This window comes from Spermophilus citellus (assembly GCF_964194105.1).
Source record: "Spermophilus citellus genome assembly, chromosome: 16".
In the NCBI taxonomy this organism is placed as follows: Eukaryota; Metazoa; Chordata; class Mammalia; order Rodentia; family Sciuridae; genus Spermophilus; species Spermophilus citellus.
In genome coordinates, this window is record NC_138196.1 from 42,259,850 (window position 1) to 42,286,820 (window position 26,971).

At 40.4% G+C, this 26,971-nt stretch overlaps 1 protein-coding gene across 2 annotated transcripts in view; it reads right to left on the reverse strand.

The window, feature by feature from the left end:
• LONRF1 (LON peptidase N-terminal domain and ring finger 1) overlaps nt 1-12,197 on the reverse strand; it is a 41,423-nt gene extending 29,226 nt beyond the window's left edge. For both annotated transcript variants that reach the window (XM_081269080.1, XM_081269079.1), the window contains exon 1: nt 11,233-12,197. In XM_081269080.1, coding sequence (XP_081125206.1) covers nt 11,233-12,058 — 826 coding nt within the window. In that variant the 5' untranslated portion in view covers nt 12,059-12,197. The remainder of the gene's footprint in view (nt 1-11,232) is intronic.
• Nucleotides 12,198-26,971: the final 14,774 nt, after the last annotated feature.

The window sequence follows — 26,971 nt, forward strand, 5'->3', positions numbered from 1 at the left end:
TAAAGCCCACATGTTACATATTGAGACTTGCCTTTTCTAAAATGTAAATCTTAAATTTTACATCTTAACTTCTAAATCTTCATCTATTAGATTTAGAATGGACATTCTCTTATGACAAGGAACTAGACAGGGTTCTATCTTTTGAGGTTATTATAGTAGTCTTAGAGGAAATATAGTAGGTTCTGGAGGAAATGAGTCAAGATATAAAAATATAACTGTTTCTAAAGGAAATAGGTTAAGAGTCAGCTTTTAGAAGGTCAAGATTTTTAACACTTGCCATTAGCAACAATGATCTTAGACCATCTGAAAACATTTAATTTCATATGTTCTTAGGAAACCAAACTGTTGTTAATTTCACTATTCTCTAATCTCTACTTGAGACTATCTATTGTCCAACAGCATAAGGAATTTCAGATATTGAGCTGGTTCATCTATGTTATTGCAATCATTTACTACAGGATGTAGATCATGAAACTAAAGGCTAAGCAAACAATTATGTTTGTCATATCTATAAATTTTAACTTCAATCTTTTTTTAAGGCATTTCATCTTTGAAGTCTTCAAAAACATATGCTTAAAAATAAAGGATTCATCATGAGAGGACATAGACCCTTAAGCCTCTAAAAAATAAAATTAATAAAACTCTAACAGCTCCTTGGTGCACTCTAGTTTTTAAACAACTGCTTTTCTACAGATAAGTCTTGCTTTACCAATTAATTTAGACAGGCAGTTTTCAGTTGGTGGTGCTTGAAAACTGGAATTATAATCTTCCCTCAATTTAATATCAATAAAATTTTTAAAAGTTTTTTGAGGCATATCTTCTTTATTTAGAAAGAAATGTTTGGTTTTTGCTCCTTAAAGCAATATATAGAAAATCATCCTCTGTGAACAAAAATGCACAGACATCGAAAGCTCCACATGATTAATCAATCAAGAATTAAGAGTTCCCAGCAAAAAGCAAGACCTTGTAGGTGCTCAAAACTATCTTTATTATTCCTGTTTTTATAGAGCTTACAATCTAGCTAGAGAATTTTGAAAGGGCATCATTTAAAAGATGTGACGAGCACAACTGGAGATGAGAAAACAGAGAGGTGTATGCCAATACCGTCTAAGAATGAATAGTAAAACTTCATCAAAAACTCAGTGCAAAAGGCTGGGGCTGGGGTTCAGCAGTAGCGCATTTGTCTGGCATGTGTGAGGCACTGGATTCAATTCTCAGCACTGCATATAAATAAATAAAATAAAGGTCTATCAACAACTAAAGAAAAAAAAAAACTCAGTGCAAGTGCGGTTTTCCACCCACAACTCCAGGGCTTCCAATGATACCCTTGAGACAGACTTCACCAAGAGGGAGTTCACTACAGAAACAAGCAGCTCATTCCATGCTTATACCCCTTGTGGGCTTTTCATTTCAATTTTTTTCTTGTACAGCAAGTTCTCGCTGGTACTTAGGGCAATGCACAATCAGAACTGTGGAACATCTATCCCTCACCTTTATATAACTTCTCTAGGCAGTACTGAAAGAAGTGACTGAGAAGACCCATCTTTGGAAAAACCCAGTTAAATCCATCTATAAAGCTGATGGATATGTTAATTACTCCGATCTTTACACAATGTATATATGTATCAAAAATTCACAATGCTCCATAAACAAGTACAATTATTGTGTTAATTAAAAAATACATGGCAAGCCAGGTACAGTGGTACACGCCTGTAATCCCAGCAGCTTGGGCGGCTCAGGTAGGAGGACCATGAGGTTCAAAGCCAGCTTCAGCAAAGTTGAGGTGCTAAGCAACTCAGTGAGACCCTGTCTCTAAATAAAATACAAAACTGGCTCAATGGTCAAGTGCCCCTGAGTTCAATCCCCAGTATCCCCCTTCAAAAAAAAAAATACATGGCAAAACAAATCTCCACTCTACACAAACATTCAGGATGAAACGCCCCCTCTAAAAAGAGTCCTAATAAATTAGTGCATATTAGGATGAAAAGATGTATTCTGAAAAGACCCATACTTTAAAACTCCTTGTAGGGAATGTTTTCATTGATAATTGTTAATTGAATAATTATCCTAGATAACTCTATTAGAAAAAAAAAAAAGAGAAAAGTCCATTAGATGAGTTCAAATTTCCCAAAGTTTTTAATGTTTTATTTTTGCATTACTGGGAATGGAACCCAGGAGTACTCTACCACTGAGTTACATTCTCAGTCCTTTTAATTTTTCATTTTGAGACAGGGTCTTGCTGTTGCCCAGGCTGGCCTTAACTTCCTATCCTCCTGCCTCCTCCACCTCCCGAGTAGCTGGATTACACACATGTGCCACCACACCTGGCTCCAGTACTTTTTTTAGGAGATCAGAACCACTGTTATGGTGGTTATGTTATGTTTCATAAGTGACCCCTAACAACTGTGTTGGAGGCTTGCCACTGAAGTGGCCTTTAGAGGTGGCTTTTGGGAAGTGACTGGATCATGAAGCCTCATTAGTAGATTAATTCATTGGCAGCTGAATGAACTACTAGGAGGTAGAAGAAGCTGTCAGGAGGAGGGGCCCAATAGGAAAAAGTAGGTCACTGTGGTCACGCCCTAGGTTTCTTGTCCCCAACTCCTTTCTCTTTCTGCTTCCAGCTGTTATGAGCTGAATAGCTTTCTTCCACCATGCTCTTCAGCCATGATGTTCTGCCTCACTTCAGGCCAAGAGCAATGGAGCCAGCCAACCATGGACTGAAACCTCTGAAACCATGAGCCCAAATGAACTTTTCCTCCTTTAAATTGTTTACGTCATGTATTTTGGCCACAGCTGACAGATATATTCACCTCACTTATTTAAAATCCTTAATTCTAAAAAAGAGCCAAATTCACTAATTGAGCCCCTTTAAATAATCAAAGCATACAGAATGCTGTCTTCCATGTAAAAACTTTTCAAGAAAGACAAAAAAATCAATCAACCCTGACTTTGTCGTTATCTCAAGTTTGAAGAAGTCAATAATTATTTAGTCTCTGCTCTCCACCTGAGCTTGAGGACAGTTAACCAGTTACTTCACTTGCCCATGTCATTTGGGAAGATTCTTCCAATCCACTATTATAAGTATCTATGGTACCAACAAATGTCTGGCATATTACATACTTTGAATTTGCTAAAAAAGTGAAAATATAAAGATGACATGGTTTGAGCTAATTGTACTGAACATGATGATTACAGGTCTTAACTCTGTGATCTTATTCCAAATCACTCAATAGTTCTAGTTTTGTTTCCTGTCTACCAGGACTAGGGACAGATGTTCTAGTTCTGGGTAATGACTTGTCTCTCAGACCTTCATTTTCAGTCTTGATTTTTCATCCTAACTCCAGTGTCCTCAAATTTCTAACTGTTCTGCTATACTTTTCCTCAAACTCAGCATGGTCTCAAACATTTTTCACAATAATCTTTTCATGACATTACTGACTCCCTAAACCAAAATCATCCTCAACTTTGTTTCACCTCCTATACTTCTCAAACTTGCCTTTCCAGTCGTCCTGCTAGTAACTTACCTGACACTAGGCTCCCAAATCTCTCTTTACTACTACAGTGATAGCTTTCCAACTATCTCCTGCCTCCAGTTTTACCGAGGTCCTCACCACCCACAGGATAAAATAGGTCTTATTTAGTTCAACATACAAGTTGTTTCACGTCTGCTTCCTGCCTCTCTCTCCAGCCTTACTTCCTATCATTATCAACCTCCCACTTCAAGTCTCAATAATACTTTACCACTCATCCCGCTCCAGGTATGCCCTATTTCATGCCTCCTTCCTTTGCTCATAGATCTCTGTAGTTAGTCATATCATTCCTAACCCAGACCTCCTTTCCTCTTTGGATAACTTTTCTATCCAACAAGACTCTTGATCTTTAGGATATCTGTGTTAAAGGAAAGCATCTTGATCCTAAATATCAAGAGTCTGAGCCCTGAAATCACAATTCGTGGCTTCAATTTCTGCTCCTCCCCGCCACTGATTATGAGTGGAGGCAAATTACAAATCAACTTATACATTCAATTTTATAGCTAAGGAAACTGTGTAAGGAAAACATTTTTTTTTTTTTTTTTTTTTTTTTTTTTTTTTAGCTGAGCATAGTAACTCATGCCTATAATCCCAGAAGCTCAGGAGGCTGATTTAGGAGAATCGTGAATTCAAAGCCAGCCTCAGCATTGGCAAGGCGCTAAGCAACTCGGACAGCCTGTATCTAAATAAAATACAAAAATGGGCTAGGGATGTGGCTCAGTGATTGAGTGACCCTGAGTTCAATCCCAGGTACCAAAAAAGGAAAAACTTATTTTTTAAAAATACCACTAACCAAGCACTGTTCTAAATGACTTACAATCTTCAAAACAATCCTATGTGGATCCAGCATTGTAGACATTTTTAAAGGGTAAGAAAATTGAGCACTGAGTTCAAGTAGCTTGCCTGGGATCAGCTGGCGATGGATTCAAACTCCACAGTTCTCTGTTTATTTCTATGCTATGTTAATTATAATATTTACCTCATGAAGTTACTCTCAAGAGCAAATCCATATATGTAAGGTACTTAATACAGGGCTTTGTATGTGGAAAGTACTATTTGTTTGCTATTATGATTATGCTTCTTCACTGCATATGCACAGCATTTTTGAGTAGTTTAATTTGAATATCTAGTTTTGAGCTCCCTCCATTATTTCCCATCTTTGTATTCTCAGGCCATGGCTCTGATAATGTATCGTAAATAGGGGAAACATATTAAAGTCTGACTCAGTTAAGCTCCTCAAGTCATACTCTCATTTTCTCTTCTCTTAGAACCAGTTTTATTAGTTGTAAGTCATGAGGCAAAAAAAACTATGTCACACATCTGAAGAAAATTAGTCTTGAGTTGTCCAGAGTTCTTCATGGGCTGAAGAAAGTTTCTAGAGACACCCATCTTTGTGATATCCTTAGGAATCCATGACCAAAGTAATAGGAGTCTTAAAGTTCTCTCGTTGGCCTATTTTTTAAGAATGTTTTCCATATTGCAAAAGTTCTAAAATATTTATTCACAAACTTTAAAGATATAAGAAATTAAGAATTAAAAAGTATTTTTTTCCCAGCACTGGTATTATCAAAAGACAAGATTATCACAATTAGTTTAAAGAGCTAATTGGCTTTTATTTATAATTCTAGAATCAGATAGCACCTAATTTAGAATGAGTGTTCTGATGGGGTGGGCAGAATTTGGCTTAATAAAAAAGAGCTGAGATGCAAGTGTGGTGGTACACCCCTGTAATCAATCAGCTACTCAAGATGCTGAGGCAGGAGGATCTCAAGTTCAAAGCTCATCTTGGCAACTTAGTGAAAGCCTGTCTCAAAATAAAAAAAGGGCTGGAGATGCAGCTCAGTGGTAAAATATCCCTGGGTTCAATATCCAGTACCCCCCCCTCCAAAAAAGTTCAGTAGGGTAAAACTTGATTATCATAATTAAATTGAAAGATGCCAACTGATGTTATTAATGATTTATAAATCATGTTCAAGAATAGCAGTTTAATATAAAACTAAGATCATAAGCACTAGATTAAAAATCTGGGTTCAGATTCCCTTTGAGTAGTTTATATAACTCTTAGAATATCAGTCTCCTCACCTAAAAAAAATACTTACATCTTAAGACTTCTGTAAAGACCGAATAAATAATGCACATAAACAGTTAATACACTGCCTGACACACAGGGCTCAATTTGTAATAGTAACTGTGGTTGAAAACATTACAAAATATTTTAGAACACATCAATTAAAAAAATAATTACCTCTCGAGACAAGGTATACAAGAGTATGTTTTACCTTGTCATTTAACCACATAAACCTTAGACTAGAGGAGAACCATCCTTAGGGATCTGTAGGACCAGAGTAGGCCATAGAGGGGAAGCAAGGGGCAATACTATCTTACTAAAGAAAAAAAAAAAAACTGAACAGAAGCTTTTGTCTTACATTTAAGAGTACTCTGAAATCATTCATCTTCTATAATAAACAATTCCAATTTTTAAAAATACCTTTGCAATGAAAGAAGTAAATTACTATACAAATTAATCTCAAATTTTACTTGAATTATTTCTAAGACACTTAGAAAAATGATTCTGAATTCCATCAAAATAGAAGAAAAATCACTGGAGTAGAATAAGGGGGACTGAAAGGAAGAAAGAATGGGATAAGGGAAAAAACAGTAAAATGAATCTAACTTTTCTGTGTACCTATATGAATATTCCACATTTCACCATTATGTGTATTTACAAGGAGATATATAGGAAGTACTAGGGACTGAAATTAGAGCAAATTATATTCCATGCTTTTATAATTATGTCAAAATGAATCCTAATGTTAGATAGAATTAAAAAGAATAAAATAATTAAAAAAATATTCTGAATAAACAAAAAGTCAACAGACAAGTAACTAGAAATCTAAAATAAGTTTGGGTATACTTTGACAAATTGATTAAAAAAACAGGTAAAACATGGAAATTATTCATTTAAAACAGGTCACTTCACAGTCATTTATGTAACTAGTTTTTTCATCTTTTACATCAATAAGAATAAGCCACTGAGCTGGGGTTGTAGCTCAGTGGTAGTGCACTTGCTTAGCATGTGTGAGGCCCTGGGTTCGATTCTCAGTACCACATATAAAATAAATACAAATAAAGTTCTATCAACAACTAAAAAAAATATTTAAAAAAAGAGAAAAAAAAGAATATACCATTATAACTGATCTTTTTAGTAACTCTGAGGCACTGCAAAGAACAAATGAAACAAACCAAAAATATTCTGCATATAGGCTCAGTTAAATAGAAGTCAATAAATCTCATTTTCTGGAGATTTTCATTAAGTATCAATTTGCTATGATCATAAAAAAATACGAACTGTATAAGGAGAAGGACTTTATTTTGTTCATGTCTGTATTTCTAGAACATGAATCAATATCTGGCATATAGTAGGTACTCAGTATTTGTTGAATGAATAGTTAAGAGTACTTAAAGATTTGTTTCATGTATGCTAATTTTTATATCCAGTTTATGCTCAGAGGAATAGTCATATATCACTTTTAGCTCTAATTTGGTTACTTACATAAGAAAGTCACCTGAAATTCCTGGGGCTTTTTTCCCTTAATCTGTGAATTACCAATACTAGTTATCTGCCCTTTTATCTCAGTCTTTTGTAAGGATTAACTAAGATAATGGAAGCAATAATATTTTGAAAATTATAAAGCACCAAACAAATGTCAATGTTCCAAGTACTTTGTATAGTAAGGATATAAATAAGTCATTAATTAAATTCAAATATCTTCATTTTAACCTAGTTGAATTGTTAAAAATTCAGTATTTATCTATGACTTGATCAACATATATTTAAAGTGTTACCAATGATTAACATGTGCAAACTGGAATGAGAATTTAACCTTGATTCTGGTAAAATTAATTTAGTAGACAGAACAGAATAAGACCTAAAATCACAAGGTTTTGATTTCAATTTCCACTGTATCACCTAACCATAATACAACTTTTAAATTTTAAAATACTTTATTGTTTTCTGGGAACTCACTCTGTATGAAGCACTTTTTGAAACCCTACATTTTTTTCTCTCATTTAATTCTCAAAATAACCCTATGAGGCAGAGATTATGCTCACTTCTCAGATAAGAAAACCAAAACAGAGTGGTCAGGCAACATGCCCAAGGTCAAAAAGTAAGGGGACTCAGGTAATCTGCTTCCAGCACACATAGCTTTCATCCTCAGGTTATACTGCATCTCTCTCTAGCTGCCTCAATTTCCTTCTGAGGATAATAGTACTCCAAGGATTCTGTCAGGATCAAATGATATATAGGATAAAAAAGTACTTGGTAACAGTCAAGGGCTACAGAATTAATATTAAAGACAAAATTTTCCTTCCCCAAATACTTTAATGCCCCCTGTGACCTTTATATTTTAAAACGAGTTCAAACTGTAAATTATTCTGTTCTGTTGTCTCCTTTGAGGGAGATGGATGAACACAGGAAATAGGCAAGTCAGTGTAAATCTCCGTTAAGGACAAAAGACAGCGTTATATAGTGAGATCATTTCAACAGACTTGAGTATAAAGACTACAGCAGAAAAGACTTTTACATAATATCCTTGAATACTAAAAGGAAAGTTATGAAACATCTGAGAGTTAATACCAAAAGATCAATGGATTAAATGTTATCTAAATATATTCAATGCAACAGAAACTTATGTAATCTCAATGGGAAACTTCTGATTTTGGCAAAGGTTTTCAAGCTTTCCTTTTCTGTTGACAAGGATAAGTTTAGATGTGTGTGGGCTAACTGTAGACTAGATTATTTTTTTTCTATTTAATAGTATTTGTTTCATTATGAGAAATACATGAAGAAATCATAGTGAAGATTGCTTTCATTATCAACATGACAGTATCATTAATAATTAAAACTGGGGCTAGGGTTGTGGCTCAGTGGTAGAGCGCTAGCCTAATGTGGGTGAGGCACTGGGTTCGAACCTCAGCACCACATAAAAATAAACAAAATGAAGATATTGTATCCAACTACAATTTAAAAATATTTTAAAAAATTACAACTGTATAATTATTTAAATACATTTCAGATTGCTCAATAGCTAACTTGCCAGCTCCCAAGTTAAAACCTAACAACAGTACAAAGAGATTTAAGGCTCTATTAGTTAATATTTTTGTGTTATTTAACTAATATTTGTTTATTTTGGGTTTTGTTTGCAGTGCTGGGGATCCAACCCAGGTCCTTGCACAGCAAGTGCTCTACAACTAAACTATACCACTAACCTCTTATTTATGCTCATAAATTATGAAACATAAATCCATCCTTTATCCACTAAAAATTATGAAACATAAATCCATCCTTTATCCACTAAAAATTATAAAACAAATTCATCCTTTATCCACTAAAATTTGGTTTAAAATTTCTTCTCTACTTCACATTAAAACAAAACACCTTAACAAAACACCATATCTTAGTGCCACTGAGACACATTTATTTTCAAGCACAGAATTTATGTGTTTTAAAAGACAAAGAGGAAAACATAAGCTAATGAGGTAAAAGTCAAAAAGACTTGAGTTCTAGTCCTGCAAAAGTAGAGTTAAGTGGCTTACTGGGGTATAAAATCCCCATGTGCAGTCTATGCAACTTATAAAAAGAAGAGTCAATCTTTCAGAGCCTTTTTCTGTTAAAAATAATCATCTCCAATCCAAGACCTAGAATTTCCTCAATTAAAATTGTGATCATAGAATATTATGCTAGATCTTAATTAGTTAATGTGCTCACTGTTCTTCCATGGATTAGGACCTAAAATTTATGAATCACCTAATTTAAGAGAAGGTCAAATAATTATATTGGTAAAGCTAACACAGATAGTGCTGTCATAATTCTATACTTTAGACCAAAAAAAAAAAAAAAACAAAAACAAACTTCCCCAAACAATCCTCTTAGATAAGCTATAAAGGTAGAATGACTCTAGATCAACATATAGAAGTGGAGGATGTAGAGTTGCCTGTATAAACAGCCAGCTGGATGACTGGGAACAAGTCATTTTGCTGTCCTGGCTCTGCTTCCTCATTAAGATGAGACTCTGGTCAGTTACTGGGTGGTTTATCACCACGTCCAGCTTCTTCAAACCACTTAACTCACCCAGAGAGCTAGAGTCATCTGTACCAGAATTCTGGACTCCAAATAGTTTTCTTTTGCTCTGGGTCTATCATTTTATTCTAAACTGCCTACTCCTCCTCATAAAGAATATGAAAACATGCCAGGTTTGTGCTTTGAACCCTAAAGGTATTTTTCTAAGATATTGTGACTACTTCAATATGACTAATCACTCAGAATAAAAGACCCACAGGATGATATTTTCAGTTACACAGTTCAAAAACATACTTAATACTTATAGTCAGTTTATATTTTAGACGTCTATTTTCTTGGAGATTACTGACAATACAGATAATAAAATCTTGAAATATGCTTAATATAAGGTTTATCAATAGTGACATGATTGACATTTGTGGCCTGATATTTATTTATTTACTTAGGAGGCTGTCCTAAGCGTTGTGAGAAGCTTAGCAGGACCCCTGGACCAGTCACTAAATGTTGGTATCAGCAACACTCCCACAAGGGGTGGCAACGCAAAATGTCTCTATATAACGTCCCTGAGAAGGGGAAGGTAAAATCCACTCCCCCATTGGTGGAGAACTGCCAATTTAAAGAACAAGTCTTCATTTTACTTAAGTTTGACATTACCCTCTTTCATAGCTAAACTAAGAAAAGTTCTAACCAAGGTTAGGAAGCCAAAGCTGCTGCTTCTTCGACAGGAAGAAATAGACAAAAGACTTATAAAGCCTACAAAGCCTTTCCCTATAGCTAGATCAGAAATGTTGAAACAAAAAAGAAGCGCAGCAAACACTCTGGATCAGAGACTCTCTGTACCTTTACAAAAACTAGGTGCATCTGAAACTAAGCACATAGGTATATGTGAAGTATGACTTGAAATAGGCTGACACTGACAAGAGCCAATTCTACAGGCATTGTCTGGTAAGAGGTGACCACCCGTGGGCGCCCTGACACCCACTGGAAGCGCGGCGGCCGGCTGGGCCTCCCGGTGCTGGGTGCCCGCGCCGAGCTCCCGACACGCCCACCGGACGTCACCCGTTACACAACGCTCCCCCCACCCCAGCTTATGCAATTCTGCCCTCCCGCGGCTTCCAATTGCCCCGGTGACTTTTATGCGAGAGGAAGGTAAATGTTGCCCACCTAGCTTCGACTGGGGATCCTCTCCCCGACCTGACTGTGGTTCCCCGCGGCGACCAGGCCAATTACCGGAAAGATCGAGGCAGGAAGCCAGCGGTCACTCGGGCTAGCCCCTCTCCCACTCGTCCCGCGCCCGGGCGGCCTCGGTGGGGGTCACCCGCTCCACGCCGGACGCGCGCATCCCCCGCTAGCCGTGGCCGAGGGAACCCCGCTTCCGCGCGCCCCTCCCCGCGCCGCGTCACAGTCAGCTCCCAGGGCGATCCCCATTGTGACCGAAGCACCCCGGGGCGCCGCCCCCTCCCACACCCTCGAGCACCCCGAGATCCTACACACCGGGGGCCAACTGGCTCCCCGGGAAGGAGAAGTGCCTCTCGGGGCGCAGAGGAGCTCTGGGTACCCGGCCCGTCCGGGAGATGAGGGTGGAGTCGCCCGGCCCGCGTCGCATCCCCGCGCGGTCACCTGCTCGCAGCGCCTCGCAGGCGGCGGCCAGGGCCTCCCGGTAGCGCCCCTGGTGCAGCAGCTCCCCAAGACGGCCGGCCGCTCGGGCCCGCTCGCGCTGGCCGGGGAACCACTTCTCAGCCAGGTGATTGAGGACGACGCTGGTTCGGAAGTCCGAGACGGCGATGGCGGCGGCCAGAGGCGGCGGCCGCGGGCTGGTCCCCTCAGCATCAGTGGCACTAGCGGCGGCGGGCGGAAGCCGGTCCCGGCAGAGGCGGCAGCGGGCGCGGAGCTCTCTCCGCAGGCAGCGACGGCAGTAGCTGTGGCCACAGGGCACCGTCACCGGCTCGCTCAGGAAGCCCCGGCAGCCCAGGCAGCTGAGGAGCCCGCCGGCCCCCGCAGCCGGAGTCGCACTCCAGCCCAGCCCGTGGCGGAGCCGGTAGTTGAACACCAGGCAGTCCACCAGGGTGCCGAGGCACTCGGGCCTGACCGGGGCCCCGCGGCGCAACGCCGCCGCGTACGCCTCCAGCGCTCCCTTCAGGTGGCCGCCCAGAGCCAGCAGCTCTCCGCGGCGGAGCAGCAACTCCCAGGGCTCCGACTCCGCGGCCGCGCGCTCCAACCGGTCGCCACTGCCGCCGCCCACTTCCCAAAATCGGCCTGGACTCCGCGGCCTGGGGGCCATCTCCTGACTCCTTCCCGGGGATCCCCTCGCCACGACGGGAGAAGACATGGCCGGCGGAGGGCTGCTCCACCGCCGTCGCCGCCGCCCGCCGCCACAGTCCCGGAGCCTCCCGGGCGCGCGGCTCCGCACGCGGCCCGCGAGCAGGGGGGCGTGGCGCGCGGACATGGCCGGGCGGCGCGCGCCCGGGAAGCCCCCGGGGCGGGTCCGGGGGCGGAGCCTGGCGGGCCCGGGGCGGGGCCCGGCTTGCCTACCGCGCCCCGGACTCCCCTACACCACCCGCGGCCCAGTTCCCGAAGAGCCGACCGCCCGGCCCCGCCCTTTTCGAGCCCCTCCTGGCCGGGGACGCAAGGTCAGATGATCCCCCAGCAGGGATCTAATTGGCTTCTCGAGAAAGGAGGGCATGGCTTGCAACTGAACAAAGCCCGGCGGAACCCTGAACCTCCATCAGCGGGTCGCCTGCCGCCGGGCCCCGCCCACCACGCTATGCCTTTTCCCCAGCCCCTGCAAGGTGGGCGTTCTTCTGCCCCGAGGCCCGCCCGGCGGAAGCGAGACTCTTATTGTCAACCCACTCTTGACGTACCCGCCCACCAGGGTGGGACCGGCCCCTACCTCCACCCTCCTCTCGGCGAGGGGGATCTTCCGGGCGTAGCCTTGGGTGTCAAGTGGGTTCTGGGCGCACCAGGTTACAGTTGGACACGTAGAGGCACCGGGACTAAGAATGCGCAAACCGATGACTTTGTGACACCTCAAGTCTGTAATCGGGCAACTTCGGGCACAAACCAAAAAAAACCCGTGTTTCTGTGCCTACTTCCTCTAGAGGGTAAGAGGGGATTTTTGGTGCCAAGTTAGTGCTGTCTTTCCTGTTTGAAACTCAGAAACTCACCCCCCCGCCCCGCTTTCGAGTGAGGAAGCCCCCAAATTCCTCAGATACTCTCCAAACTCGAAGCACAACACCAAGGTGCTGCATTTGATATTTTAAAAGAACACGAGGATTAAGGCTTTTTCACACGGCTGTCACCAGATCACCACAACTCAAGCGGGTCTTCAGTTTTGCCTACGGGAGGAAAAAAAAATATTATCTGACTTACATACAACGGGTTACATTTCCTTTAAACTTGTCAGCAGCGAGTTTAAAGCTCTCTGTTGAAAATATTTATAGATTTGATTATAGGGTATTAGATTGTCGATGTAGGAAGAGAACTTTTGGTTCTTTTTCAAATGTTTGGAAACAGCGAGAGAAAAGCTATTTGTCCAGAATCACCCAGCCAATATTATGTAAGATATTTTAATCTCATCTAACCTTCCACTATAATGTTACTGTGATTGTAATGATATGTAAGGTTTAATAACATGTAATATTTAAATATTATTCTGTAAAGATTTTCGAAGTAAAAGAAGTTGTTAAATGGAATATTAACCGTCATGTTCTGTGTGAAATTGGCTAACATTTCATTAATATCCCTGTTTATACAGAACAGGCAATTAAGGCTCAAAAATATTTGAGTTACATGTGGTTTTACCACACAATGAGCAAATTGTGTAACTTCAGAAAAGATACATATTACCCCTAAGGAATTGGGGGGAAAAAAAAGGGGTTGACTGAGAAAATACCAGGTGTTCTAATAGGATGCAGAGACAAGTTCATTATTATTCACTTTGCACCTGAAGCAAATTGCAGGGAGATCTGAGGAGCACTTCCTAATCATTTGGGCTGGGGAGCATTGGGATTAATTCAGGGGCATAACCTTAAATCGAATCCTAACTACCTAAATTACACTCTCCCTCAAACAGAACCATGACTTCAGTTGATGCCCATGTACTTGAGACCTGAAAATCAACTAATATAACAAATATCCATATGTACATGCACATTAACTTTTGAGATGCAGTCTTGTCCTTAGCAGCTACAGTAAATATTTCATAAATCTGTTCATGATTATCCAGGGAGTAGAAGAAGTCCACAAGCATTCATAGATTACTTTTCAAATATAGTTCAAATCAGATTTTTATTATGGGATTTCCCCCCAAAAAAGTATATGGTTCAGAAAATAATATGGAGTTCCTATCCCTAATAAGTTAAAAAAATCTGCTTATGATGTGAAATAAAATGACACAATTATGATAATGTGAGGGGGAAAATGAAACCGTAGGAGGAATCTTGCCCTGTTCTCCTTGGCATTTGTGAATGGTTATAATTCATGTTTGCTGGTTTATACATTTACATAACTTGTTCTCATTTATGTAACTTATTTATGTAAGAGGCTGTACTGCCACTGTGGCCTTTGTATGCTGCACAACTTCCCTGTGAATCAGGAAGTCTAGGCAGAGCAATCACCAGCACTGTAACAGGTCACTCTTCTATCATTCCATGCCACCAAAAAGGGACATACACTTTGATGCAACTACTTTTTAAATTCAAAAGAGAGAGGAATTAGTATCTTCATTCATTTTTCTAAAATTCAGACTTTAGTCTCTGACTCACCCAGTAGGCTGTGAGGAAAAAAGAGGGAATCCTGCAGACAGCCCCTGCAACCAGGAGGAATATGATGATTCCTTTTCTTTTTTCCTTCAAGCATTACTTGCTTGTGTCATTCTTTGCTAGCAAAGTAGTAAAATCATGAGATTTGTATTTCATTTCAGTTTTTTAGTTGTCTTCTAAAATAGATCGGTTATGTAAGAGAGTAAGAAGAAAAGCGTATCTGTTTCCTAATTTGGAAAATGCTTATCACCATCATTCCCTGCTTATCCCTCCCACCCACTGCCACACCAGAAGACTTTTCCTGATATAGTTAGGTAAACTCCTGTTTAAGAATCACATAACACTGTGCTTTTATTGTATACAAGTCAGCTGAAGATGTGTATTTGAACCTTTTTTCTTTTTTTTTTTTTTTCCTCTGAGTTTGCCATTTGTTTCTTCACATTCTTATCACTAAAAGAGACAGAGACTGAATTTAAACTTTGAAGAACCAAGCAGGGGATGCGAGTGAAGCTCACTGGTGGAGTTTATGCTTAAGAAAACCATAGGTTCAATCCAAGTAGCAAAATAAAAACCCAGCAAAATTATGACCTCTTCCTGATTTTAGTTGATAATGTTCTTCTAGTCACTGCATTGAAAATAGTCAAACATAAAATTCCACATAAGCAGCACATACTCCATAATGTTTCTATACATGGTAAACAGATGGAAGAAGATTTAGCGACCACTTCTCATATTTCTACCTTTATTAATCTTTTTTTAAATAAAGATCCCAGAAGCTGCTGGTTTAATAGAAGTCATACTGGAGAAGGGAATCCAGAGACTGATACTGACAGTATGCATGCCTTTGTGCCTGGAAAGAAGTCATCTGGCTTCCCTGGGCCTCTGTAAAAAGGGAACTGGAATTAGCTCTAAAGTGCCTTCTGCCTCTTATATCCAAGCCCTAGGGGTTTATTTGAACACAATAATGGGAGGCAAGGAGTCTCCCAGGCTCAGGAACACAGCAATGTGACACCTGATGAAAATGTAACAGCAGAAGTGAAGGCTGAGAATAGAAGAAGAAGGTATCAAAAAACACATTCGATGGTGTACACTTAGCCCTGTTCAGAGGAGGGGGAACCAACCCTGTGACATGAACATTTTTCATGGATAGGGATCCCCTACCCCACACACATCCTTTGCCCCTACCATAAATCTGAGAGACTGGAGAAAAGCCTGTGGGGGGAGGGGGACTGGTTATATAACTTGGGCATTTGTGGGGAAGTTTATATAAGATGCTAAAAATACAGTATATGATTGCTATAATAGTGTTCTAAGTAAAAAGCCCTAATGAGGACAACCTGAGTAGGTTAAATAGAGGTGATCCTAAGTAGATGTCTAAACCCAATTGTCTGCAATGACTACTGTCTAACCAAGTACAGTTTACGATTTGTCACTAAAATATCCTGTTATCCCTATGAGGAACATTGTCCAAGTGCTCAAGAGCCTCTTTTATAATACCCTGAAGAATCTAGAAATCTTAAGTGTGTACACCATGTTCTGTTTTCTTAGTAGACAAATTAATAAAAATCAATGCATTTTCCAGTACCAAGCTATTAAAAAGAAATAAACCTCATATATTAGTTAACATATTCTAAGAATTAACTACACATGTATTCCCCTTATACTTTCCATCCTCCTCCCTTGCTCCCCTTTAGCATTTACTATTATCTTTATAGATATAGATATCAAATTTATTCCACCCTCTAGAATGTAAGCTCCTTGAGAGCTGGGCTTTCATTCATCTTGTTCATTGATGTGTCTCTCGATCCAAGGCATTGAGAAGACACTAGATAATCTTTGTTGAATGAGCCCACCCAGAAATCAAAGATATCATCTGCTATTCTTCGGTTCTTTAGTGACCAAACTCACCATTAATACACTAGAACAATTTATTTCCTTCCTTTCTTTTCTGTTATGGACTCAATGTGTTGTCCCCAGATTCATATCTAATCTCCATGTGATGTTAGTAGGAGGTGGAGCTTGGAGGAGGTAATTAGGCCACGAGGGAGGAGCCCTCATGAAAAGGATTAGTACTTTTATAAGAGGAAGCCAGAGAGCTAGCCCAGTTTCTTATCATCAGGTGAGTATACAAGAAGTTGTCAGTATGCAAGTGAGTAGGGAGACTTCACTAGAACCTGACCATGTAAGTACCCTGATCTCAGACATCCAGCATCCAGAAATGTGAGGAATAAATTCTTGTTGATGATAAACTACCTAATCCATGGTTATAGTAGCCCAAGTGACTAAGACATTTCCTTCTCTTTAATGATTTCAATCTGGTCTGTCAGACAATCCTTTTGTATCTACCTTCAGCTTAGATCCTGAATTGATTCTTTTCACTGTCCTCCTACCCAACAGCCCCCACTGCCACCTTAGCCTAAGCCATCAACATCTGATGTCTTGAAATTAAGACAATCGGTTTGGTATTATTTAGTTAAAGAATTTTGCAAGTAGAAACAGATATAAAGTTATATTCAGTGAAAAAATATATATGCATATATATACATATGAATTAAGAAAACAAAGCATAACAATTTGAACAGAGACTTGGGTATTGTTATCAACATGATTGTTTTAAAATATTTCTTAAACGATTGGGAATATCAAGATTTGATGGGGTGCTCATGTAAGTCAAAAAATCTTGGAGTCATCCTCAACTCCTCTCTTCCTTTCATCTCTCATCTGTTCTTCCTAAAATCCTTTTGGTTCTACCTTCAAAATACATCTGGAATTTGATCCCTTCTCATCCACTGCCTCCCACTACCTGGCTCCAGCCACCAGCATCTCTCACTTGAATGACTACACAGCCTTTTACCCAGCCTCTGTCATCAGACCCCTTCCTTCTGTTATCAACCCAGCAATCAGGGGCACCATCTGAAAACATAAACTTCAAGCTCCTCCAAGCCCAGCATTTGCTTCCTACCCACTCTGAAGACAATCCTAAATCCTGATCCTGACTCAAGTCAGGGCTTGATCTCTTCCCCCAATCTCTGACCTCATCTCCTGCTGGTCTCCCTGTTCTTTGTGCCTGTGTCTCCTCTCCAGTCACACTGGCCCTGAGGAGTCAGGACCTTTGTCCTTTCCATTCCTCTTCCCTGGGGTGCTCTTCCTATAGACATTCTCAGGGCTACCCTCCTCTCTTTTCATAGGCTTTTGTGCAAATATCACCTCTTTTGTGGTGACTTGCCAGGTTTGTTTATCACCTTCAGTCCCACTTCTTCAACCTTTAGTAATTCTCTCTGAAGTAATTCTCTCCATTTTATCTATCTTATTTACTTTTTGTCTCCTCCAAAGAATATAAATGCCACAAGGGATTGTATTTACTTTACTCACTTCTGTATATTTGGTGCCTAGAACACATAACAAGTTGTCAATAAAAAACTGTTGAATGAAAGATCAAGAAAGGACTCTGGTGCTACACACAGAAACATGTTTGCCTGAATGCTCAACTGCTCCTATGGTCACTTGTGCCATGAGAGGGCAAAGTGAAGCCTATAGAATTAAATATGTGAAATGGAAAATGTAACACAGTCTCCTAGGACAAAAACTTACATGATAAAAATTGTATCTAAGACAAATAAGTAAAAATGAAGTTGTAATATCAGCCTATTTGAAAAGGAATCCCTAGTACTAGTGACCAAGACCACGTAAACCTTCAAAAATTTCCTGAATGTACTAGAAATCTGGTAAATTCTCTCATGCCTCTCAATATAGAGAACCCCCTACCACTGTTTTCCTCCCATGTGACTTTGTTTTGTATATACATCCCCAAGGTTATGGAACTTAGTTAAGCTGTCTCCTAGTGTAGAGGATAAAGGCATACCGAGCAATTTTACCTGCCATATTTTCAGTTTCTGTAGGATATTTTAAAAATCTGAGTTATTAGGTAAATCATAAAGGATTTGGGATTACATTTCATAAAATGAGTGACATGGATAAGGTGACTATTACTGCAGTTTTGTCTGAAAGACTAGGTTAGTTGGGTAGGGAGAGAGTTTAGGGAATGAAAAGGTCAAACATGTCAAGTAGGAAGATACCTGTGATTGGGTTATCCCAGATGATCTGGGTCCCACCAGTTCACTGCTATAAATGAGAGATGATGACTTCAGATGATAGAGGAGTACATGTGTTAGATTTTCATCACTATAACAAATACTTGTGATAATCAACTTATAAAGAAAAAAGGCTTATTTGGTTCAATTTTGGAGGTTCTAGATTTTGATAGGTTGGTTCTTTTGCTTTGGGTATGTGATGAGGCAGAGAAACATGGCAAGAGCACCTGTTACAGTAAAGGCCAAAAAGCAAAAGGGAATGAAGAAGGGTGTCCAGGTCCCTTAATTCCCTTCAAAGACATGCCACCAATGACCTAAAGACCTCCAAGTAGGTCCCATCTCTTAAAGACTTCACCAACTCCCAATAACATCCACCTGAGGAACAATCCTTTAATACACAAACCTTTAAGGAACATTCAATATCCAATCTATGAGCCAGGCATGATGGCTCATGCCTGTAATCCCAGCAACTCAGAAGGTTGAGGCAGGAGGATCACAAGTTCAAGGCCAGCCTCAGCAACTTAGTGAGACCCTAAGCAACTTAACAAGGTGCTGTCTCAAAATTAAAAAAAAAAAAAAAAAAAAAAAAAAGGACCGGTGATGTGGTTCATTGGTTAAGCACCTCTGGGTTCAATCCCTGGTACCACTCCCCCCACCTCTGCCAAAAAAAAAAAAAAAAAAAAAAAAAAATCTATGGATGGCAGTAAATGACCTTGAGATGAAAATGTAGAGATCAAGCATCAAGACAAGAACATAATACATAAGAACAAGCAAGTAGGTTAGTGGTTGGTAAAGTTAAAAGATAAAATGACAAGCAAATGGAATATATGAAATGCATCAAATTGATGAGCATTACAAATAAGTTTTAGTCAGTATCTAGTGCATGCTTAAGTCAGGCTTAGAGCCTTGGACCAAAGAAAAGGATAAACATCTCTTTTCCAATTCTGACATAGCTAAACGAGAGGACATTCTTTTAAATGTAAGTGGAAATAATTAATCAAACAACACAAATAATTCTTTCATTTAACGTCTCAGTTCATTTAGTTGCTATAATAAAAATACCCTAAACTCATCATCTATACACAACAGATTCAGACTGGAAAGTCCAAAATCAAGGTGCCAGCATATTTGATGTGGGTGTGCACTCCTGCTTCATAGATGGCACTCGTGATTGCTGTGTTCTCTCATGGCAGAAAGCCTCCCCTTCCTTTTCCTAAGGCCACTAGTCCCATTTATGAGGGTTTTGTGATGGATCCTTCCTCATGACCTAATCACTTCCTAAAAAGACCTATCCCCGGGGCTGGGGATGGGGCTGGGGATGTGGCTGAAGCGGTAGCGCGCTGGCCTGGCATGCGTGAGGACCAGGCTCGATCCTCAGCACCACATACAAAGATGTTGTGTCTGCCGAAAACTTAAAAATAAATATTAAAATTCTCTCTCTCTCTCTTAAAAAATAAAAAGACCTATCCCCTATTACTCTCATATACAGAGCCTCCAACATAAGAATATGAGAGGGGACACCAACATTCAGACCAGAGCAAGTATTTATTACAAAAGTAATAAAATATAGGGTTTTAAACAAGTTTAAGAATATGGATACAATAAAATAAGACTGAGGGAAGCCAGACTCTGCTAAACTTCAGGTTAGTCAAAAGACAATGGTGTTTTTTGATGATCCAACCTTTGATGTTTTTGTCGATAAGGAAGCATTAAGCTAGGTGCTCCAGAGAACTAAGGCAGTAGATTGCTTCCCGTATTTTCAGAACTCTATTTGATCCCACCAATTTCTTTATGAAACCAAACACAAACACATGATTAAACAAAATGCCTTGCAAAAATCAGAAATATCTTAAGAGAAGTCTATGTAAAATGTGAGATGTAGGAATATGTTCTGGTACGTGTATCATTTTTTTGTTTTGCTTGTTATATTCTTAGTAAGTTGATGGAAGTGTTGTGTCATTTTATATTTCTTCGGCCACGGATTCCAAAGTAAACAACCACTATCAAATGGAAATTTGTGAAAACTATGATTTTTACATATATCTTTTTTTTTCTTCTGTGTGTGTGTGTGTGTGTGGTGCTGGGGATTGAACCCAGGGCCTTGTGCTTACAAGGCAAGCACTCTACCAACTGAGCTATAACCCCAGCCCATACATGTATTGGGTTTTTGTTTGTTTGTTTTTAAAGATTTATTTTTTAGTTTTAGGTAAACACAATATCCTTATTTTATATTTATGTGGTGCTGAGGATCAAACCCAGTGCCTCACGTGTACTAGGCAAGCATTCTGACACTAAGCCAGAACCCCAGCCCCAAATATCATTTTTTTAAAGACCCTTCCACCCCCAGCTGACCAGTTCATATAAGCCGCCAGAATTCTGGACACCAATATAATATGATTCTGACCCTAGTTTTTTGGAAAATGCTGGACTCTAGACCTCGGACTCTGATCCTTATTTCGTAGCTGACAGCATTTCTAATCCAGCACGGGGAGAACCAAAGCCTCCCACGACTGCATTTATTCTCAGGCCAATTTTGCTTCAAGTGCTTTTGGCCCTTAGAGAATTTATTAATCCACATGTCACTATATCATTGTCCCCTATTACATCAACTCAGGCCTCTGCGGTAGAAAGTGCTTTCCAGATTTAGATCCAACCTTTCTGAGCAGCTCCAGGCATTCTGAGTAACTAAACAGCTGCAATTTTGTTTCTCCTAAATTTGATGTCGCCATGTTATCTGACTCCAAATATAACGAGATAGCTCAAATACAGCCAGCAATAGCTGAGGTTACTAAGCTTCCTTCTATATCTATTTACATAAATAACTTGTTTTTAAAAAATGCTTTCAGATCCTTTATATGATAAATCAAACTTGTTTGGTGTTTATGTGATTAAAAAAGAAGGAAGGAAGGAAGGAAGGAAGGAAGGAAGGAAGGAAGGAAGGAAGGAAGGAAGGAAGGAAGAGAGAGAGAGAGAGATTCTCAAAGCACATAAGGAAAACTGGCAATTGCCACCTTGGTATGAGTTGGACACTGTGTTCATATAGTGACACCAAAAATCATCTTACCTGAGGGTAAGCCACCTTGGTCTGTAGAAATTATTTCTAAAATCCTTTTTATTTCAGAGAGACTAATCTGAATATACTCCTGCCTTTTGATATTTTCCCCTCAGTGGAAAATTAAGCCCCTTTGGGTTCTCAAGTGAAATCTTTTATTTTTGAGTAAGAAGAAATGAAGGGAGATAGGGAGGGAAGAGGAGGGCAAGGACATGGAAAAGAAAATCATCCACTGGCTGCAGCTGCAAAGCCTTGAGCCAATCCTGGTGGAGGCCATGAATAGGCATGTGCATCTCCTTCCTTCCCAGGCCCACCATTAAGTTGCCAATTTGCTGGAGTGGGGTCCCTGTGTTGCCCCTACTCTGAGGAGCCAATTGTTAGATGATGTTGTCAAAGGGCAATGAGGTGGTGATAGGTCACATTGGACAGGTGGAGACTGTGGAGGGCCAGTTGCGGATTGGGGCTCCAATTGAGGATGGACAAGCAGAGTTGGCAGTGAACAGGGTCTGGCCAAACAGGCTGGGGAGTCCACCTGAGTGTGCCCTACATCTCTGTGCCTTTGATGGTCACTGTCAGGATGCCAGAGACAGGTTTGCCCCAGCTGACCCAAAGGGTTGAATGACCAGAAAGTGGCTTCCTAGGGGATTCCTGGGGTGGCGCTGGAGCAACAAGCCCTTGGCTTATCCATATGTGGTAGAGGCCTAGGGATGGAAGATGCTTTCGATTTATGATTTAGCACGTGTGGAGGAGCCACGAAGAGCTGCCTTGTGTTACCATGTTAACACGAAGAGCAGCGAGTGTGTTACCATGTTACTCAGCAGGCAAAGCATGCAACAGGCATGTTCAATAAATGTGGAGAAACTGCTATTGGAACTATACTAAGGAGAGTATTTCATATTCAAGTACACGCTGATCTTTGAGTTATACAGGTCAGCAAAAGAGGAGACATGATGTGTGTGTGTGTGTGTGTGTGTGTGTGTGTTACCAATGGTAACTGTGCAATACATGATGGTATGCTGCTGGCCCCATCAAACCGGTGAAGATACCCCGAGAAGAGTTCACAGCCTACAAAAGACTATAGAACTCCCTAGGCTGCTTTCTTCTAAGTTTATGAAGCCAGCCACCCACAGTAATTAGTATAGAACAGGTCCACCGGAATCTCATCTTTGGCACCTCTTCACCCTCTGCTCTTTCCCCTTCACACGCTAAAGATCTTTTAGGTCTCCAGGCACATGCGTTTATCCCCTAAGACCACCAAGTTTGTACTCAGGCCTCCCAGTTGAGGACACAATGGATATATATACATATATTTGAAGCAGATCTCATTGACTATTGAGCTCCATGGAGAAGGGGTCACCTCAGGGTTTCTCAGTTGTTCGAGGCTGCCTCCTCTGATTATGCCAAGGTAAAAGAAATCCACCACGCCTCCTAAACGTGTTCACGGAGTATGCTACCTGCACAAGTGTGTTTATAGAAGTATCTCTGTCTTGGAATCACAGCACCTCCAGACAAAGGGGCAGAAATGGGGATAGTTGCAGCAATGACAACATCTGGCACCACACAGGTGCTGTGAACGTGGAGACACCCAACTCGGGGCACATACACAGCACTAGCAGGAGCATTCTTCCTGGATCCAGGAGGAAGTAGAATCAGTCTTCACGTATTGGAGCAAGTGCTTGCAGGCATGTCTTTGTTCTCAGAGAGTATGTCCAGGGTGTCAGCTGTAGCTTCTGGTGTCCCCAAAAAGGGCCACTATGCTGTCAGAGGGCTTGGGGATTGCTGTTGCCATATCTGAGTCCAAAAATGGAGTCTAAGCATGGACAGAGACCAAGGTGTTTCCAGTTTATTGGCCTTAGTTATGAGTAAAAAATAAAATACATTCTAAGAATGAAAAGACAAAGCAAAAGAAACCTGTAAAACATAATCAAAAGGCATAAGTCTTTTTATTATGAAACCCTCCAACTTGTTAGGGAGAAGAGATGCTGAGGGAAGAGATGCTGAGGGAAGGTGTTTACCTGCATTCACACCTTAAGTAGAGCAGACTCAGCGGACCTCTGCTAGGTAGCTGAAGCATCTCTCACCTTCTTTTTCTCCAAATGTACACATTTCATTATTTAGCCTAATAATTCCTAAACTGGAGTACATCTAAGAAGCACCTGGGATGCATTTCTGAAGTGCCAGTTCTTGTACATGAATAAATCAGGATGTCACAGAGTGAGACCATGTTAGGTAGTTTTCAACAGTGGGGGAGGGGAGGGTTGTGAAACAATGGCTACACAGTATAAGAAATTACTACTCTTTCTGTTTTGATGAAATCTATATTGACCAACAGCCAATCCTATGTTATTCTCCTTTTAATCAGTGATCGTATCCACAGTAACATGCTGAGCACTGGGAACTAGGTTTTAGGAGCAGAAATAAATACATATTTCATTGAAAGAAATAAAATCTTTTGTTTCCTTAAAATACCAAATACTTGGTTCTTTCTCAACAACATCTAGTCTTAACCTTGTATAGTGTGTAGAAGGGGGGGGAAGTCTTCTAGCAATTTATGGTCACCTTTGGAACTTTCATGCCCTCTGGTTCACATACCAAGAGAATGGAAGGTCCATCCTGTTGACATACCAGGGTGAGTCCTAAGGGTCAGTATCATGTGCTGCCTCGACACGGTGAAATCAGCAGGGCCTTGGATGTTCTGAGTGCAATTTCTCATCCCTGCTCTGCTCCAATGGATAAGGTGCTGTAGATGAACAACCCTCCTTATCAAGAGCACCAGAAGCAGTTTTTCCCCCAACCAGTTTGCAGAATTATTCAAGCAATGATCCAGTCACATTCTCTGTGGGAACCAGAAGACACCTTACCCTGTTGGTACTCTAAAGCCTGACTCTCACATCCACTGATGGTTCCCTGGGTTCCTGTGTGCCACCCTAAGTAACATGTGGTGTCTTTCTCCCATAGGCAGTGAGTATATATGACTAAAAAACCACTGTGCATCTCTTCTGTCCCATCACAGCTGTGGAGTCTTCAGGAATCCCCAATTCACAGCTGGAACGAATATGGGATGAAATCAACATGTTTTATCCTCTTGTGATAGTCAGCTTTCTTGTTGCTGTGATTAAATACCTGACATAAACAACTTAAAAGAGGAAAGATTTATTTTGGCTTATGGTTTCAGAGGTTTCACCCCATGGTCATCTGGCTCCATTGCTTTGGGTCTGAAGTGAGGGCGAACCTTATGGCAGCAAGAGAATGTGACGGGGAGACTTGCTCATCTCACGGCAGGGAAACAGAATAAGGGGTCAGGGATGAGCTATGCCCACTACAGTTTCCACCACCTCCCAGTAGTCCATGCAGCTATGAATCCCCTTTGGGTTGATCCATTAATGAAGTTACAGCCCTCATGATCCAATCACTTCTCTGACATTGCTGCATTGGGGACCAAACCTTCAACATGAGTCTTTGAGGGCCATTCTAGACCCAAACCATAATCCCACTTAAATCAGATCTTTGTTGAAATACGTATGTTTGGTTTTTTATTTCTATTTTTTTATTTCTATATGTTTATTTTTTTCAGTATTTATTTTTTAGTTATAGGTGGACACAATATTTTTATTTTATTTTATGTGGTGCCGAGGATGGAACCCAGTGCCTCACATGCTAGGCGAGGGCTCTACCTCTGGGCCACAACCCCAGCCCAATATGTTTAAATAAATAAAGCATGTATGTGATTTTAGAAACCATTAGAAATCATGTATTTTTTCCCACCAATATAAAGACAGCCAGTGAAGCAATCTACTTGGATATTTTCTTTTTGTCATAGCCTGTCCTTATATTAGACTGGCAGTAAAATTATAAATACTAAGTCAGTGGCAGTGGATTGTTAACCATTTAACAATTCTTCAAGATAGGTACTATTATCTATGTTTTGCAAATGAGGAAACCTACTCTAGATGCAAAGCTAATAAGAAGGGGAACCTGCATTCAAACCTGGATCCAAGGCTCTTATTAGCAACACAGATATGCCTGGGCATTTCTGGGGAGAAGTGACCAGAGAAAGGGGGTTGCCTAGGACAATCACTTCCAAGTAAAGCTAATAAGGCAATAGTCATTTTGTTTTATACAGAAAAAAATCAAGCAGGTGTTCCATACACATATGCCATTAGTACTGGTTGCCATACAGGAGAAGCCATGTAATAGGAAGTGAACATGCAGTTAAAAAACATAAAATAAATACTTATCCAGACTGTGTATTTTGATACCACTTTCTAGGTAGCTCACAATTGGTTGTACAAACATATTGCAGCAGTATTTAGAAAGCACAGTCTGAAACGTGTGCTCTGAAGGTATTGATCAGCAACCAGCAGTATTCTTACATAAGCGTGTTTATGTTGCATAACATCAATACCTAGCACAGTAGCCAAATGATGTTATGCTAACTGATGGGAACAGGAAAATACTGCAGAGCTCAGCACTTCACACAGCACTGGTGGTATCTAGTAATAAGAAGCTACTCACCTTGAGAACACACTTCCTCCAGATCTGTGATCAGTTCATTCACTTTTTTCACTGCAACTTTTGCTTTGACTGTAGCCGGTTTTTCATCCTCATTTATTAAGTTTCTTTTTTAAGACAGGGAATACTATTTTTAAAATATTTCAAAATACAAAAAAAAAAAAAAAACTGACCTGACTGAATACTGGCTGGCCTTCACAAAGGTTTCTTTTCTTTTTTTTTTTTTTATTGTTTGTTCACAACCTTACAAAGCTCTTGACATATCATATTTCATACATTAGATTGAAGTGGGTTATGAACTCCCATTTTTACCCCAAATACAGATTGCAGAATCACATCGGTTACACATCACATTTTTACATACTGCCATATTAGTGACTGTTGTATTCTGCTACCTTTCCTATCCCCTACTATCCCCCCTCCCCTCCCCTCCCATCTTCTGTCTCTACCCCACCTACTGTAATTCATTTCCCTCCATGTTTGTTATCCCATTCCCCTTATAACCTCTTATATGTAATTTTGTATAACAATGAGGGTCTCCCTCCATTTCCATGCAATTTCCCTTTTTTTCTCCCTTTCCCTCCCACCTCATGTCTCTGTTTAATGTTAATCTTTTCTTCCTGCTCTTCCTTCCTGTTCTGTTCTTAGTTGCTCTCATTATATCAAAGAAGACATTTGGTATTTGTTTTTTAGGGACTGGCTAGCTTCACTAAGCATAATCTGCTCTAGTGTCATCCATTTCCCTGCAAATTCCATGATTTTGTCATTTTTTAGTGCTGCGTAATACTCCATGGTGTATAAATGCCACATTTTTTTTTATCCATTCATCTATTGAAGGGCATCTGGGTTGATTCCACAGTCTAGCAATTGTGAATTGTGCTGCTATGAACATCAATGTGGCAGTATCCCTGTAGTGTGCTCTTTTAAGGTCTTCAGGAAATAGT